This window comes from Gymnogyps californianus, chromosome 4, assembly GCF_018139145.2.
Source record: "Gymnogyps californianus isolate 813 chromosome 4, ASM1813914v2, whole genome shotgun sequence".
NCBI lineage: Eukaryota > Metazoa > Chordata > Aves > Accipitriformes > Cathartidae > Gymnogyps > Gymnogyps californianus.
The window spans coordinates 79,748,080-79,766,046 of NC_059474.1; the positions used below are offsets into that span (position 1 = coordinate 79,748,080).

Below are 17,967 nucleotides of genomic sequence, written 5' to 3' on the forward strand. Positions count from 1 at the left end.
TGCATCTAATGCAATTACTGTATTCTGTTCTGTTTGTTTTGCTTGGGGGCAGAAAAGGTATAGAAGATTTTCATGAACCGTTTTCCCTTAAACATTCATCTTGTAGGACAGCAGAGCTCCCGATCTGTATATTCCATAGTTCAAAGGATATTTTAGGACTGGGTTATGTAAGCCTTCTATAAAGTTAAACTGAGACACCTTAACTTTTACTGATGCTACCAGAAAGGTGAAGCATACAGTATTGTTTTAGATCATGTCTCTCATCCAAGTTGCAGTCTTCTGTTAAGAAAAATTGGGTTTACTAGATTACTTGGATTTTAGAAAACATACCTTCCACATCATCATTTGAAAACTAAACCAAACAGATTAATAAATTGGATTAAACTTTAGGAATAAAATCTAAAGAACTGATAGAAAGCAGATGAGATATACTCTATTTCATATTGTTGATCTGCTTCATGAATTTTATGTTTATTATTGAAACTTTGCACTTAGAAAAACAGTAGGCTTTTCCATATTAAAAAATGAATAAAACTAGTAGGTCTGTCCTGCGTTTGGCCTGTTTATCTGGTGCAGCATGCTGTCTACAGAAGCAGATGGTATCAGATATGTATGAGGAAAGTACAGGATACTCTACAGCTGGGAGATGTGTGAAAAACAATCCCCTATGAAAGTCTTCCCTGCTTTCAAGGGTTACATAAAGCATGGAAGTTTATATGGAATCCATGTCTTACCAACTACTACAGGCATGAATATCCAATCAAATTTAATTCTGTATTTCAAATCTTGGTAAGTTCTTGATGTCAAACACACTACCTTGGAGGAAGATCCCGATACAATTCTCATTCAAATTCTCATCCTCATTTAATTGGCTATCCTCTGGTTTTCTGCTTCAAGACAGGTAACAGGAGTTCATTGTCTAGGTTCTTCGTGCAATTTCATAGTTGCTTCTGTTTGTCATCTCTCTTCAAATATAATCAATCTTTATCATTTTCTGTTTCTCTTCAAATTGGAGTTTTTCTCAGTCTTTCGTAGTCCTCTTCAGTCAACTGCTTCCAGTTTTGCCCATAAGATTGAGTCTGCAGTGTATTATGGTTTTCCAGAACTTCATTATACAACACACTGCATTATTTTCCACTCTATTCCTTCCACAGTGTGTCAATGCCTTAAAGAATAAGGAACATGGATATACCTACGTATTATCCCACTAATGGGAATGACAATGGGAAGGAAATGGGAAAAATCCCACTGACTTCGCTGTGCAAAATGTGCAGATCCACATGTTAAGATTATTGATTCGCGTACATTCCATGGAATCCAAATATACAAACTCACAGATAGGAACCTTTCTCTTCTGTTACCGGGATATAACATGCTGTTCGCAGTAACACCTTTTTAAATTGGCTTAACCGTAAGCAAGTTATTTCATAGAAGAGTGAACTCATTTTCCTATTGTCTGCGTAGCACAGAGTAAGCTAACACACCATTTGCGTCAACTTAGGTTGCTGCCCATGCAGCCTCAAGGAGAACAAGAGCTGTTCGACATGTTTGCCTCTTACTCTGTAGCCTCCATCAGCCCCGTGGGACAGGTGAGTGAATTTCAAGTGTTCATCTGACAACAGCTGCTCTAATAGTTCATCTCTAATAGCTGCTCTCATGGGAGAACACGTACATCATTAGAGAAAATGCTGCAATATGCAGTGCTGTCCTTAGCAGAATCCTGTTCCAGTCACAATTTTTACTCTTCCTGGAAAGAGGAAGGGTGTATAGCCTTCATGTATATGTATTATCATAACATGTATAGCTACTCACCAAGACAGCCAGATTTGTTATGTTCCTGTTAATGATTGAACAGTACTGTTATATATCAAACAAATAATTTTGCAATAGTTAGCCTTAGTTACTCAGTTAATCAAGTTTTGGTACTTAAATCCATTGCAACACATGTGCAAGATAAAAGAAGCTCATTTGTAACTTAGGTCTCTGAAAACGTTATTATATTAGTGCTTTTTGAACTATTCTGGTCTCAGTTCTTACTTGGCTTATTTTATTGTACATGTTCCACATCAACTACCTACAGAAACAATGACTATGGCACAGACCGGTAACTAGTACGGACATATTTTCATAAAGAAGCAATATGTGTTTATGTTCCTAATTGCAGATGAGGAAAATATACAGTGGCAGACAGAAAGAAATATGCAAATAGTTTTTATAAAGGCATGTTCAGTTCAGCTATGTTTAGTTTGGCTTGGTTCTTAGGTCTAATTATTTTCAGAGCAGTTCAGAAGTATTGATAGAGTCTTGTCAGTATTGATAGAGATTTACTAGCAAACCTGAGACGAAATGATACAGTTGATGGCAGTATCTATACCTACCTCATCATTATACATAGCTCAAAATCTAATTGCTTACTTCCTTCATCGTTTATAAGACATATTTAGGAGACTGGTACAATTTCATTCTAAGAGACATTTAACAGAAATTTGTTTTATTAATCCAAGAACCTCACTGCATATTGCAGACAGAGATAGATGAATCTTAAGTCACTGAAGATTCTAACAAGTTTATCAGGAAAAATTCTTGCTAAAATGTTTTAAAGTCAGTACAGTGCTAGGAAAAACAGTAACAACGCGAAATAATAAAACAAAGACAGAGAGCTGTCTGACTGGATAAGATACTTATCACTAAAGACTTCTACAATGCATGTTTTCCTTGTGGCTTTGCTACAGAATTCCCTGGCTAAATTAGTACAAGTCACACAACCTCCATCTAAGTCAATTATTCAACCGATAATGTGGGGAAAATAATGCCAGTATACTAATAATAGAGCGTTGCTGAAGGCTTCTTTTTTTTTCCCCCTGTAAAACATTTTGTGCAAGATCCTGATATAGTACGATCTCGCCTAAGGGCCACTGAAGTCAGCAAGATCTTTAACGGAGGACAGACATACAGAATATTATTGGAAGAGTAGATAGCGTGTTATAGTACTACCTAGGCTCTTTTTCAGCTTGGTGGCACTTCAGCATTCTAGATGCCTTATGAACACAACGGGCATAGCTGTCAAGATCACTTTACAGCCACCATGAGATCGCAATCGAACCAGAAGTGTGGGGATATAAAAGCATACCACATAAATACAGCTTGCCAACCACAAGATTAGCTACTCCAACAAACCAACTCTTAGTTCCCATATAAAATATAACTAGCAGAGATCATTTGCAGAGCAGGATTTCCTGATGCTTTTCTTACCTGCAGGGCTTCTGACTGTACAATGCCCTGGGAACAGGGCAATAATGCTGGTTCTCATGTCAAAAGCTTACAGATGCACATATGGTCCTGTTTTTTTTTGTGGTTTATTCTGCAGATTGTGGTTGATCTAGCATACTATAAAGAAGCAGAGCCTCTCTGGTGAATAGCTACCATTACACAGCCAAACTGCAAAGAAATTTTGGGCTTTATTCTTAGGGGCATTTATTTCAGTGTAGGGTACTCAGTTTCTAAAGCCTCAGCCTAGTAACTTACACCTCAGAAACTAGATTCACTTAAAATCAGTTATCCAAATTAAACCAGGAAATGTAATTAAGGTCTTTGCTAAGATTTACATTTAATTTACACCCACATTTTCCATTTTTGGAAACTAAATATTTATGTACTCATTGTTGAGAATATTATTTAGCTGACACCATAATGATTTCTAGGTAATGTTTCTTCTTCATAGTTTTACATCAGTGAAGAATAACATTTAGAAAATGCCTCATAACAGAATTTTTGCATCCTCTGAAAAGCTGGGTGTTTCACATTAAGAAATCCCAGCAATTTTAAAGACAAGGCAGGAAAGCTTATGAAATCCAAAATGCCACTTCATAATTAGACAAATTCTTAAAGCTACTTAGTTTTCATTTTAATGCCTAACCTTTGCCCAACTCTGACTTGCAAATTATGGTATGAATACATGTAATACTTAAAAAACAAAGATCCAAACCCTAATCTTTAAATTGATTACATGCCAGGCTAATGCTTAGAACTTTAAATATCTGTTTATAAAAAGTTTCTAAAACCAGATGCATCACCTTTTCAAAGGCACTCCTTAAAAGGATTGCAACAATTTGTCTCGGGCAAATTTTGGTCTGATATCAATTTACAGTTGTATTTAGAAAATAGTGCATTTAACTTCTATTCTTTTAGCCTGTATTGTATTGGGGATATCATATTTCTCAGAACTAGGCGCTCATACAGTCTACATTGCAATGCATAAATCAAAGATCTAATTGTAATGCATAAAAAGACATTACTGTACTCACATTGAAGGATGGTAGGCAGGTATGATCAAACTTCTATGATTAATACCAATAATCATGATTGTTTCACTGCTTATCTTGTCTTCCTCTCTACTCTCTTAATTCTTTTAATTTGAAAGGCTTATGCCTCAAGCAACCATACTAAATTTTGCTGTTTCCCCACCGTTGTAAGACAGTAAAATAGTTTTTGGCTAAGTTGTGGCTATGTTTCAATATGGAATACAGTTTGTCCTGACTCAATATGTTACTATATGTCTTCGTCTAAATCTCATTTGTTAAGCTAGTATCTCTTAGTTAAAATCCCTATATTGCCAAAGCATTGCTATGGTACCAATATCTCCATCCAAGGAATTTTCCAGGTCTCACCTCTGTTAACATGCTGTGCCTGAAATGATATATATCATCAAAGCTAGGACTGGGACTACTGCCTTTCTCTAGAAGGGAGACCACATGTGTGCTGAAGAAGTGAAGTTTTATTTCCTAATTCTGCTACGTGGACATGAAAAAGGAGAACAAAACACAGTAACTGCTCTCAAAGAACCCAAACTGTAGCCTGAAAGAATTTGAGGCTTTAAAAATAGACCTGCATATAAATTGCTGAAGTAGCTGACAGAAGCTTTTTTCCTTTGGACTACCATTAAATTATGGAAGGTTAAAAAAGGGCACAAAAATATTTAGGCTATTATTCCAAAGGATTTGAGTGGAAATATATTTTCTTCCCTTTGGTGTTCTGAAAAAATGAGTCCTACTGATTACATTTGTATAAAACAGGTAAATTTTATTTATATGTTTCATTTGGACTTCAGATCAAAAACTCACCTAAAAGCTTGTCTAAAGGGTCAGTTTTGATGCAACTGACCTAATCCCATGCCATTTTGAAGTACTATACTGTTCTCTTCTGTCAGTATTGTGTAGTTTCATAGCCTTGTTTGTTGTTTATTCTTCCATTAAAGATAAATGAAAGGTGAAGCAGACATATTAACCATGTGGTTCATTTGCTTGGATCTCTTCTTTGAAGCTATTATGAATCAGCAACTGAAAATTCTCAAAACACATTTAAGCGCAAGCACTCCTTGCTTGCAACTTTCTCAGACCAATGAGTGTTCCCAACATTTCTGGTTATGAATTTGGCAGAGCAAGAAAAGGAACTTCACCTGAGGTACTCGTCTCATAGTACTATCAGTTCTTAACGCTTGAATTCTTTTAGAAAGTAAATCTCAGGGTTCTTATTTCATACAAAAGTAAAGAAGAACAAGAAAGGTTGCTACTATTGCATTATGAACAAAACAGTTGTCAAAAAAGTAGAGATTATCTTTGTACAACTAACAGAACAGACATAATATTAGATCTTAAATTAATGAACTGAAAAAGCAGAAGAGCTCACTGTGACTAATCATTACTATTTGGGAGACCCAGCTGATTAGCCTTGGAGCATTCAGTAACTTCTCCTTTAACTATTTTTTTAAAAACATTTCAAAATTACACTGTACTTACTGGATTGAGAACCACTGTGAAGAACAACTCTCCTCCTTGAATACTTTTGTCTAGTTCCTTTGGGCCTCCAGGATACTCTTTATAGAAAATTGTGTGAGTGAATAAGCCACAAGTTTGCCTAGGAAGCACCTGAATTTATTTAAAAAAAAAAAAAAAAAAGATTCAAGAGAAATTCATGAAACCAAGATGTTTATACTTTTAATGAGATAATAAATGCCAGATAAGTAACACATAACTGATAACGTTCCTTCATGATAATTGCTGGGTAGATTTGGCATCACAACTTTGCCAGAAGTCAATAGTGATCTAGCTGAATTAATATACTAGCAGATCAATAAACAGTGCTTACTGAAAGAAGCAACATTTTTATTATCAGTGAAATCGTAAGTCCAAAAATTCATCACATTTTGTTTGAAACTGGAGATTGAGCTCAATCAATAAGTTACAATTCAGCAACCTCCTCAAACTAATTTTGTCCTTAACACCTGATCCTAAAAGCAAGTATTTGAAGTCTGGTCATCAAAGACTTCTAAAATTTTAAACTAATTTGAAACATAATCTGAAACATTATCAGTCTATATCGTATTAATCCGTTCCACTTTTTATTTGAACAATGGCTTTGTTGTAAATTTAAACTGGAATTTGAAAGTCAATTTTTTTTTTTTTTTGCTTAGGCATCACCACCAATAATAATCCTACACTGACACATGATGAATTTTGCCAATAACACTCACATTATAAGAAAGATTTGCTTCTCATTCATCTGTGCTAGTTTTGTAAGACCAGTTGCAATAAAAAGTAGCATAAACAAAAGTATTTTTAAAAATATGCAAAGAACAAGTCTTTTGAATAGGAAGAACTAATAAATGCAGTTAGGTTTTTCCAGTAGAACTTAAAAATGTTTTCTATCGACTTCAGAAAATAATTCGCTGGAGAGTATTTCAATTACGTCTATTTTTTATGGAAAAATCAACAGCTGAGTATTCATGTTCATGTATAATTCTTAAACTGAGATTATTCTCAAACATTTTAGTCCAACTTAGAACATTTATTATATGATAGCTTAAACTTTTAAAGCATACAAATCCCTTACTTGACATAGACTGTGGTTTTGTAGATACTCTTTATTTCTTGTAGTTTCATTTCTCAACATCTTTTTTGTAATGTACAGAATACTGTGACCACAGATCGTAAATTCTGTGTTTTCAGAAAATGTATAGAATTTGTACGTTTGCTATAAACTTGCATATGCTTTTTAAAAACCTTTGGATATCACTGATGAAATATGAGAACAATTCTTCACGGAGGCAGGGAATAAAGCTGTACTGGATGGGAAATGCTCTGGTAAATCTTACACAATGATTTTATTACTGAATGTATTCATCACTATAAGCCTGCAGATGTAAAATATTAATGCATTTGCCCTGGAGAACTGAAAGCTTGAGACTCCCAAAACAGGTGGTTTTATACGACTGTTCTTGGAAATAGATTTTTGGCCCCAGTGTCCTTGTGTTAAATCTCATTATGTGTCTTCAAATGACATGTTTTTACAAAAATTTATGAAAGAGATTTTTGGAGATTCTGAGAGTCAATCAGTCTTCCTCAAATGCTTCACATCCCCTGAGCAGATCCACAAACCCATTATTTTACATGCCGCTATTGCTTTGAGGAGAACAAACTGTAGCTCAAATCTGTATGGTGTCAATTTTTCTCCTGGATGTCTGGAGATCATTTTAGTTTGCTTCACCCAAAAACAGATCAAAACTTTTAAATATTTAATTATTTTACTTAGAAGAGTGGTATCCATGGTAACTCGAGGACAATACCAGAATTCTGTTATAAGCTAAGTGGCAGTCTTGCGCTAAGGCACTTGACCCTCCAAAACTGCTTGTTGCAGCCAGAGGTATAACACCGTACACACGTGTGGATCTTCCCCATTCACCACTCTCCTACATGCTCCAAAAGAAAGTTACTCAAGAACATACCATCAAGTATTTTGGAAGGTAGTTTTGAAACGCTTCTCAGATAACAGTGACAATATGTGAATCAGAAATAGCCTACGCCCCAGTGACCAGATGGTATTAGCATAACGCCTTCCAGGTCAGCTGTGTATAACCCCTTTTGGCAAATACTGCTGTCAGTGAACAACGCTGTGAATTATGTAATACAGAAAAATTGTGTGATTTGACTTGTGGCTGCCTCAACAGAGCAGCTTCATAGCCTGGAGTGGGGTGTGTGGGGTGTGTGTGTCTTCTTTCCCTCCAACCTTCTGAGTGTTTGCCTTGCATCCAGACTGATCGCCCAGGCCCAAAGCCTAGCTGCGGGGTTAAGCCACAGTGCAAAGCACAGTTCACGTTTCTGTATGGTAGGAAGCAAAACGAGGGCAACTGTGCACCATTCAAATGGAAGAAAAAGATATTTATGCACCAAGATCCAGATTCTCAGATGGCATAAACTGGCAAAACTCTTTTGCAGTTAATGGTACTATGCAAATTTAAAAACCGCTAGAAATATAACCCATAATAATCTGTTAAAAGATGCAAAGTTGACTTTTCCTTGAGATCTCTGAACCAGTATTAACAATAGGACTAGAACAGTTAACAGGCTGTTAACTGTTAACAGCGGGCTGCCTGGAGGCCACCTTCATCAGCAGTAACATCATCAGCAACAGACTGATTTTAATTAACAAGATACTGTCAAATATATCTTGCTACTTATGCATAGCAATATGTGCTTCTCACAATGTGAACTTTCAGGATACCATGCTTTTCCACTTAAAAATAAATTGTTCATAAAATGGTAGAGTGGTTGTAATACGAACATCATAAATACAACTCACCATGATATTTTTGTGGATGAAGCCTCGTCTATACCTTGCAGGTTTCAGATGTGGGTATTCTTCTGTGCTGGTAACTCTGATATTCCAGACCTTTTTCCAGGCATCATAAAGTTGAACATGTACTGGATAGACTCCAGAATGGTGTGGAGCCACTGCATAGCCCAAATCAGTTGGAATACCATGTTCCTAAAACATAACAGAAAAATGACTGCTTTCAAAAATTTAAGAAACGTGATGTTTTGGCATTTCTCAAATCCTTTGTTTGTGAGAGATCAAGAACAGGTCTGAAATGCAAATAATGATGATATCAAAATATGCTGATATGTAAGGGAGATGGAAAGCAGCATGGTGAAGATGAAACGCAGGATTTTAATACAAAAGCTTTTTTAATAAACATTTTTATGAGTATGTAGGGAAGAATGAAATAGATGTATTTTATGTTGATTTCTTCAATCTACATTAAACAGAAAGCTGCACTCTTTCAAGTTCTTGCAAGGAATTTGCTCACAAACTAAGGATTCAGATAGAAAATTACTGGCACGTATTCAACACAACAGGTAGCATTTGGCAGTTACAATAACAAGTGTGATTTCTACTACATGTCCCTACACAATTACTTGGATTGTTAGCTGAATTTCAGAGAGTCACTGCATTTCCCCTCTAGTCCACTCAAAACATAAAACCATATTCAAAAACCAGCTTAACCATTTTAGTGTCTTTTTAAAAAAGGAGAAAAGATAACCACTTGTAAAATTCTGAGGATAATAGGCAGATGTTGTAGACTAACCCCTTTTGTAGTACATCTTCTGTTTTTGAAGATTCCTGTCATTTATCTTGTTTACATACTGACCTTGCTGGTATTACCTTCTCTTGACATTCAATATATTTTCTTTCCAGTTTCCAACATACTCTAATGAGTTTTGACACCTTTTCTCCTTTTTTTCATGTTATTTTTCAAAGGAACAGTATATAGCAGATATTTCTTTGATAGTCTGATTAGCAGAATACACTGTCCATAAGATGATGTTGTGTTGCAATGATTTAGGAAAGCCGCCTTTGGACAACCTTTGAATTCTGTTTAAGAGTTTTTTTTATATTGTTTGTATTTGTATGGTCATCTTCACCATATTTTCTAATCATATTTTGTGTGCAAAGGTAAGAGTTGGTTGATACTTGGGTCTCTTCCTTTGAATAAACTAGTTACTAAGGACTATGGAAAACTCTGTCAGTCTTATCTCAAAGAAAAATGGGTGCGTGAGCTTAGTAAAATCATCTTTCTTTTTCTTTTCTGGAGGAGGACTGGACTACCGCAGGAAAGCTAATGTACTGGACTTAAAAATCTTAAATAGTCAGGATTCAATATTAGATGTATCAGTTATAATTTAAATATGACAACTTTACTAACAGCTCAAAACAAAGCAAACTCACAAAAAGCAGCATTTCCTTCTGCTCTGGAAGAACATGAGAAATAAGACTTTAAAGATGTGAAGCCTGCAAGGGAAGAAAGCTATTTTTTCCTCATTAAAGGGCTACTTTGAACCTAGTGTAATACATGTGTAACATGTATGGTTTAATCACAGTTGAGAACCCTAATTTTTCTATATTTAAAAAACTGGTGAAATTATTATTTCCCTTTAGCAATTTATGACACACATAACGGGTCATAAGATTTTACCACCCTGAGGCTGATGCAGCTTTTGGAATTCTCGTAAGGCCATACTGCTCCTGGGTAAGATCCAAACACCCCATCAGCGATCCCGCTGCACCCAGGGAGCGCATCATCTGCTGGTTTACAGCTGGGGTGCACTATGTATAATCTGCCAAAGTAGGAATGAGTAAGATCTGGCCTATTGGTTTTACTGCATGAGGAGATAAAGAATGGATATGCCATCACTTACACAGCTTTACACTATTTAATTCCATCACAGATATTTCAATTCCTCTTCCTTTTATCTTTTCTACTTCTCTTAAGCACGCATAAACATCAGAAAGAAAAATCTTTACAGAACATATAAGAAATTGCATTCTCTAATGTCCCATTTAATCTCCTTCATTCAGCTATAAACAAATGTCTGATTTTTAAGGGTTTTTCCCTCAAGTTTTACAATATGCAGTAATAAATATGTAATTAAAATCTTTCATTCTAATTATGAGCCTATCATCTTCAACGTATCAGTGTCTCCATTATTTCTTAGTGACTGTAATTCCCAAGTTGAGCATTTCACACACAATATACACATTCAGTTTGATAATGCATGAGGCATCAGCAATTTCAGCCTCTTTCAAAAAAACAGGATACTTATCTTTGTTATTAATTTAAATGCTTTAAGCAAATGAAACATGAGTAGCTTCATGTCTATATGTCTATACATATCTTCAGCCATGAAAAACATTTAATATAAGGTATCTATAAGTATTAAGAGCATTGAACGTAGTGAAGAAAATAGAAATTGATGAAGCTACCTAAAACAGGGTTGAATATGAATTATTCTAATAACATACTTTAATGGTTACATACTATAGACTAATCCCAGAGGATGTCTTAGGTTACACCAGAACTAATTTAATTTCCAGTGGAGCCTGCAACAGTACATAGAATAAAAAAAAAAAAAAAAAAAAAAAAAAAAAAAAAGGAAATTTTGGACACAGGATTTTTAAATTTTCATGATTCTAACTTTTACTAAAATGCTTTCTTTAAAGCAAACAGTAAAATTGAGCTGGCCTGTACTCAGTACAACTACAGTTTACAGTAAACTTGGAAAAATCTTTGGTCAAAAGAAAGCATACACCTTACTTAAAAGCAAAGTTTTCAAATACAAATTTTAATTGCTTGATATTCTAAATCTATACCTTCCTTCTATGCTCAGTGACACATGACCATAAGTGAACTCTTTTTTGTTCTAGTATTTCAAATCCCCCTGCTCTTTCAAGGAACAAAGTCATTACCTGCCAGCTAAAGAGCAACCAGCATATTTTGAAAAGGGAGAGGTAAAATTAGGCTGTTGGAAGAGTAGATGTATTTCAGCGAACAAGTTATGTTTGACAAGATATTCTGACATAACACTTTATGTCTTTACATTGGACCATTTCTTCAGACAAATAATATGTACTATGTATGGCAGTTTGGTTGGTTTTATTGTATGAAATTAACTGTAGAGACAAGGTTAAGTCTGTTTCTCTAGTATCCTCAGCCCTAAAGATCTGGTTTTATTTTTTCTTACATTCTCACTGAAACAGTTTTTTTTCAGAGCTTTGCTGTGAATAAATAATTAGTAAAGGCAATGCTTTTCAAAACAAGTTTTTATAAAGCTGATCCAAAGGGAATATGTAAGATGTTATTAGGTATCACCGCAGAAAAGCACCTTTGAAAATGTGGCACACTTCATTAATCCTAACATGCAGTATTTTCATAAAGTCACTTGACATGTTTTGATGGAGTATTTATTCTTTCAGAAAACTGGATTTTTTCCAATCTAAACAATGGGTTATTTGGACAAAGTTTTATTTAGGAAAATATTGAAATAGAAGAATTTTTATCGATATTGACTTTCTAAGATGGAGACATATTAATTCTTCATTTGAAAGAATTTTTCCACTCAAAATTTTTCATGAAGTAATACAAAGAAATCAAACTTCAATTGAGAAGGAAATCCAAACTGTAGAGAAACAGAATTTTCATAGCACAAAATAGAGTGATTGCAAAAAGCACTTTATCAAAACTTTCTTTTTTTCCAATTCATTGAGATTAAAACAAATTCTACAATGATTGATTTTCCAACAAAATAGGAATAATGGTTTCTGAATACCTAAATTCAATATAAAATGCAAAAATATAACTCACTAAGGCAAATTTTTTGTTGAGGATCATCTGCTCCACCAGTGACGACTCATTGTGGAAGAGATGAGGCTGCATGTGACTCCACATATGGGGAAACCACCAAAACTCATCTACAGAACTCAACAACAGGTCATCACCTTCATCTTCGTCCTCAGTGCCTGCAAAAAAAAAAAAAAAAAAAAAAAAATCTCTGAAGTAAAGTCTCTACTTCTATTATATTCTTAAAAATGTTTGAAAATACAAGAAAGAAATTAGCATTAAAAATGTGACCATTTAAAGTACTGAGGATTTTAAATGTTTCCAAGTACATATTCCTTTTCCTGAAGTAATTATAGCCAAGTAAAAGACTGAGCGCCCCATTTTCACGGCATCTTGAATGCATGGTATAACATTGTCCTCACATGCATGTGCTGTATCAGTAACATCAGTAGCTAAGGGATGGAATTGGAGAAATTGTATACAAGACAGTTTAATACAGAGTATAAATGAAAACGTTGACAACTCTTTTCTGGTATTCCTTATCCAAACTAAATTCACTCCCCAATCAAATTTCTTCTCCTTTCATTAACTATGATATGTGGAAGTATTTTTTCCAGCAGCCTTTTCAAAATATTATGCATAATACAATTATTTTCTCTTCCCTGCTAATTCTTACCTTTCTGATCGTGGCCTATTCAGGAGTTCCCAGAAACCTGCATCTTTGAGGACACTTAAAGGGTGGCTGGAGCTACCGAGATATTTCGCAGGCTCCAGGCCTGTCGTTTCAGATGCTGTCCTGCCTGTTCCTAAGGATGTGGTGCAGGGAACAGGCCCCGCAGCCATTTCTAACTGAAGAGAAATCACTCGGCCCTGTCGTTCTCCTACACCTCTTGTGCTGCAGCTACAGCAATAAATAAGCCAGTGGTGGGGCCTGTCCTCCAACCCTGAGCCGGCTGGCCGCTTCGACACTCATAAATCCTCCCAGCTTGCGAGAGAAGCAGCCGCACCACAGCTACCCACTGGGATGGGCCCCTGCCCCTGCTCCCCTGGCTGCAGGCAGTGGGGGCTGGCCGGGACCCCGAGTACTCCAGAGGCCATTCGCATAATCTGAGGGCAATGACAACCCTCTCTCGGTGCTCAGGCCCGTGCCTCGGCTCTGTGTAACCTACTCGCAGAGATTCAGTCTGGGTATCTGACAGCACCTCAGGGATGGGAAATGTCAGGGTCTAATTAGCTGGCAGATCAGGACACCTCTTCCACCCCCAAGCCCAGACATTTATCCTAGTCCCAGTGCACTTATAATGACAAAGTCCTGTCAAAGGCAGCCAAATTTAAATAACCCCTTAATGGGCTGCCGAATGAAGACTGTATGAGCCGAACTTTGACAACCTATAGCTTAACACATCTTCACGGTGTGCCTGCTTTCTGCTTTTCTGATTGTTCCTACTCCCGCCAACAATCAACACAATTTGACAAATCCTTTCTCTCTCTCAGCATTTTGCAACATCTATTCTCCTTTTTCAGTCTTTTAGCCAAACGTTCAGCTCCGACGCTTTCTGCATTGGTATGGCCATACTCTCACTAACCCTATATGCCTTTTGCTTTTTCCTCTTCCCTTCAGCAAACCTTGTCTGACATACCTTCACTGTTGTGATTTTATTCCTCATTACCTCTGAGGGAACTACAGCAGTGAATGAAAAATGTGGGCAGACATATGTAACGATGTGTCAATATTTGTAGGATCATTAGATTTTAGGACTCCATGGGGCCCTGTGTGATGTTCACGCGCCATCGAAGAAAGTGACAAGAGTGCCTAAAGGTCATACGATAGCCAGATCAGGGAGAAGAAGCCATATCAAGAAAGGAGGAAAGCCACAGCAAGGGATGGGCTGTAATGGAGACAGGCTCAACTCATTCAGTTTAAAGCCAGTAACTGGGTCAGTTTGTACTACAAACATGCAATATCTTTGCCAAATCCTACTCAGCCAAAACCAGGAAACCCATGTGCATGTTCCCTCCAAAGCATCTGAACTGTCAACTGAGGCAAAATAAATGGTCTGGAAAGTACCTCTGCCTGCTGAGAGACTGGTAGGTGACAAACTTGGCAGTCAGGACCATTTTGCTGAGCAATTCTAGGCAAAAGAAAGGGGAGGAAGGGATGGGAATGGATGGAGCAAGTGGTGTCCTGAATGTGAAAAAGTTAAGGGTCTCTAGTCTCTCTGAACTGTGCAGGTGACATCTGGATTGCAGGGGTGAAACCTGGACATTTACCAAGTCTAGCTGAAGTCTGCTGAGCCCAAGAGACCTGTGGAGGGACTGTGCAGCCCCAGCTGCTTGCTTCTCCAGCTGTTTAGCTCCAAATAAGACTTCTTTCGTTGCCTCTTCTCTTCTTAATATGACAAGTAATACTGACCAAGATGCACAACTGAGCACAAGGAGAGTTATGCTCATCCCTCTGCTATCTAACATGCACAGCAGTCGAGCATATTCAAGCTCTGTGTATCTTTCTTTAGTTTTGAATAAATCCAGTTTTGGTTCCTAGTCTCAGCTAACATGTCACTTCACTCCCCTCTTTTCATATTAACATCCTTCAACTATGACGTTATCTTGTGTTGTCTTTTGTCTCTCTCTTCCAGGCTCTGATGTTGTCCTATTTTGCATGTGTGTTGTCTTCTTTCTGTTTGACAGTAGAGAGCACCTTCTTTTTCTATATCACATCCTATTTAGTACCTTATCTTTTATTTCTCCCTATTTCTACAGTGGTTTAAGTATAAAATTATTTTAATGGGTAATACATATTGCTATATCTCTACAGTAGAGATTAAACTATCCAAAAGGATAAACTGTGGTAGCTCAACAGATCTCTCAGTGAAGTCAACAGAAAATTTCATTTGATCAGTGGAATTTACCACTCAACAACAGGTCGAAAGGAACTGAATTTTAATAAAAAGGGAGGAGGAATTCAATCTGTTTCACACCAACACCTAATGCAGGCATCGCAGCTTACTAGAATTACAAGTGCCTCATCCTGAGATGTTCCAGCCCACCTAAAATCACCACCTAAATCTTCTGTGTGCTCAGGAAATGGATGCAGAGAAAAATCCAGTTCACCTATTCTACATGCCTCCCTCTCCCCATTTCCTGGGAGAGGTTCTGTAGTGAGCATCTGAGCTAGCTCGAATTGAATGAAATTATAAAGCAACTGTAAGAGATGCGTTTATTCCACCCTCAGGATTGATTTTACTGTTATCCAATGACACATACGTAACACATATAATCCCTACAGAAAGCTGTCATCCCAAGCTTGGACTACTTCTTGCAAGGTCTCCTTCTGGCCCTGTGACACTGCCATTTCTGCATGTCCCAGCTTGCAGGAGGAGGAGGAACATGCTCTTATTCAGGAAACTTAATAGTCTGACAGTACACTTTTCTGAAGGGCTTAGACTTTCTCTTAGAAACTATAGCCTGGCTTTCCTACTTCCACATCATTGCTCTACTTATTGGACTATTATGCAAAGAATGAGTACTTTTTTTTTTTTTTTTTTTTAAAAAGAGAAATGTTGCTGCAAAGAGGTGTTTACAGACTCTACCTACATGGTTATTTCCAGACAGACTACAGCTCAAACAAAGGGTTAGTCTGGTATAATAACTTTAGAGGAAAATTTGATTCAGTAAATCACACAAATGTATGTCCCAGAGCAACCTGGAAGAAAGAACAATTTGATTTTTTAGTTATCCTGTTATGAAGGAAACTCTTCTCTCTACTCAGACCCTTAGTCTCTATCATTCCTGCCTTCCTCATACTACAAAGAGCACCACCAAAATGAAAGTGATTTTAGTATTTCATTCTTACCTGTGTGATAAAATTTCCCTGAAAATCCCAGGTTGAAAGTAAAATTTGTAATCTGAGCTCTCAAAAGATTCTGAGTGTCAAGCAGGGCCTGAAAAAAAACAACCCACCATATAAACATATCTGTAGAAAACACACCTGGCACAGAAATTTAATATAACAATATAAATATTTTTACAGGTATATGTCTTTTCAGTTGGTTTTGCTATTTAAAAACAGCTCTTTATATATGACAAAGAAGTAACAGATATTTTCATTACCATTTAAAGATTAAAAACAGCATGCAAACTCCATTGTTTTCTTCATAAAGATGACCAGCTATTAAATGCTGTTTCACTCCCTGAATCATGAGATAGGAAAACAAAGGCACACACCAGAGAAAACACTTTCCACTGATTACTCAGTAAACCTGAGACACAGTTAGGAACGAAATTCAGATCTCTTGTGCCCCCAACCACTGCTCCATTCACTAGGGTGAATGGTGTCTACTAGAATTATGTTTCTCTAGATCAGGTAAAGTACATACACAGCATTTTAGTCATGTTTCAAAATTACTGGCAATGAAAAAAAATCCAGAAAGACAGAAAGAAGCTAGATGAAGCCTATTCCACATCAAAGAACTTAATCCTAAATTCCACCAAATTCTGACTCATTTCTCAGACCAGTTAGCATACCAGCCGTCAGCATACGTGTACTTGCGCTAAATTAGTACAAACAAAAAAACAGCATGCAGGAAGAAAGGGGAAAGCTATTATTCATCACAGCTTCACTCTTTGATTTCAGTATGCTCTTCTTGATTTGTTACTCCCAAGATTTACATATTACTTTCAGGAGTTATCTCCCAAACTCTTACACTCTGCTGCTGTTTGCTCTTTCAGTTTTCCAGGTGTAACAAAGCTAGCTAGCTTTCCAATGCAAAATAAAACTTTGCAAAGCAAGAACAAAACAGAAGAGCAAAAAGACTCCTCTAAAATGAGACTTGGAGTGCACATTCCTCCAAATAGCCTGCCTTCAACTGAGCACTTGATAGTTGGTAATCTATGAAGACATTGGACTCTTTGGAGATTTGTAACATGGTACACAGCACATCAGAAGTGTATGGCCAGCTACAGCACCCCCTCCCACCCCCCCCTTGTATAGTCAAGTTATAGTTCCTTAAAATATGACCCATTTTACAGATAGAGGTGATATCCACCTTATCGGAGAAACTTTTGGGCATATGAGCTCTTCTTCAGGTCTTTTCCAGGGCTCATCTATATCAGTTCTAATAAAAGTACACTCTATCTGAAAACTCTGTCAAGCCTGTTTCCTTACACTATCATACCTACAACATTACAGTGACAAAATCAGGCAAAGGGTGACAATAGCAGGGGCTCCCCTGGGCACCAACCTCAAGAGAGGCCCAAGGCAGTAGGCCCAGCGGAGCTCCCATTCCCAGTAAGAGGTGGCCACACACCACAACTGGTGCATCTGTCCCTGCTCTGTGCTCACTTTTCCCAATGCTCCCTTTCCAGAGCCGAGCATTTTCGCCCGGCCCCACGGAGAGACTGCCGTACTGCCTGAAGCGGGAACACAGCCGCTCTCCAGTCCTCTACCATCCTGCATCTGAGGCCTCAGCGAGCTCACTAAGCTTGTAGCTCTGGCTGGCTCAGGGAAGCTGGTGCTT

At 37.1% G+C, this 17,967-nt stretch overlaps 1 protein-coding gene across 2 annotated transcripts in view; it reads right to left on the reverse strand.

The window, feature by feature from the left end:
- LOC127015729 (bifunctional heparan sulfate N-deacetylase/N-sulfotransferase 3) overlaps positions 1 to 17,967 on the reverse strand; it is a 61,353-nt gene that overhangs the window by 22,648 nt on the left and 20,738 nt on the right. For both annotated transcript variants that reach the window (XM_050895869.1, XM_050895868.1), the window contains exons 2-5: positions 16,305 to 16,392; positions 12,476 to 12,630; positions 8,635 to 8,820; positions 5,796 to 5,924 (exon numbers count right to left, since the gene is read on the reverse strand). In XM_050895869.1, the coding sequence (XP_050751826.1) occupies positions 5,796 to 5,924; positions 8,635 to 8,820; positions 12,476 to 12,630; positions 16,305 to 16,392 (558 nt within the window). The remainder of the gene's footprint in view (positions 1 to 5,795; positions 5,925 to 8,634; positions 8,821 to 12,475; positions 12,631 to 16,304; positions 16,393 to 17,967) is intronic.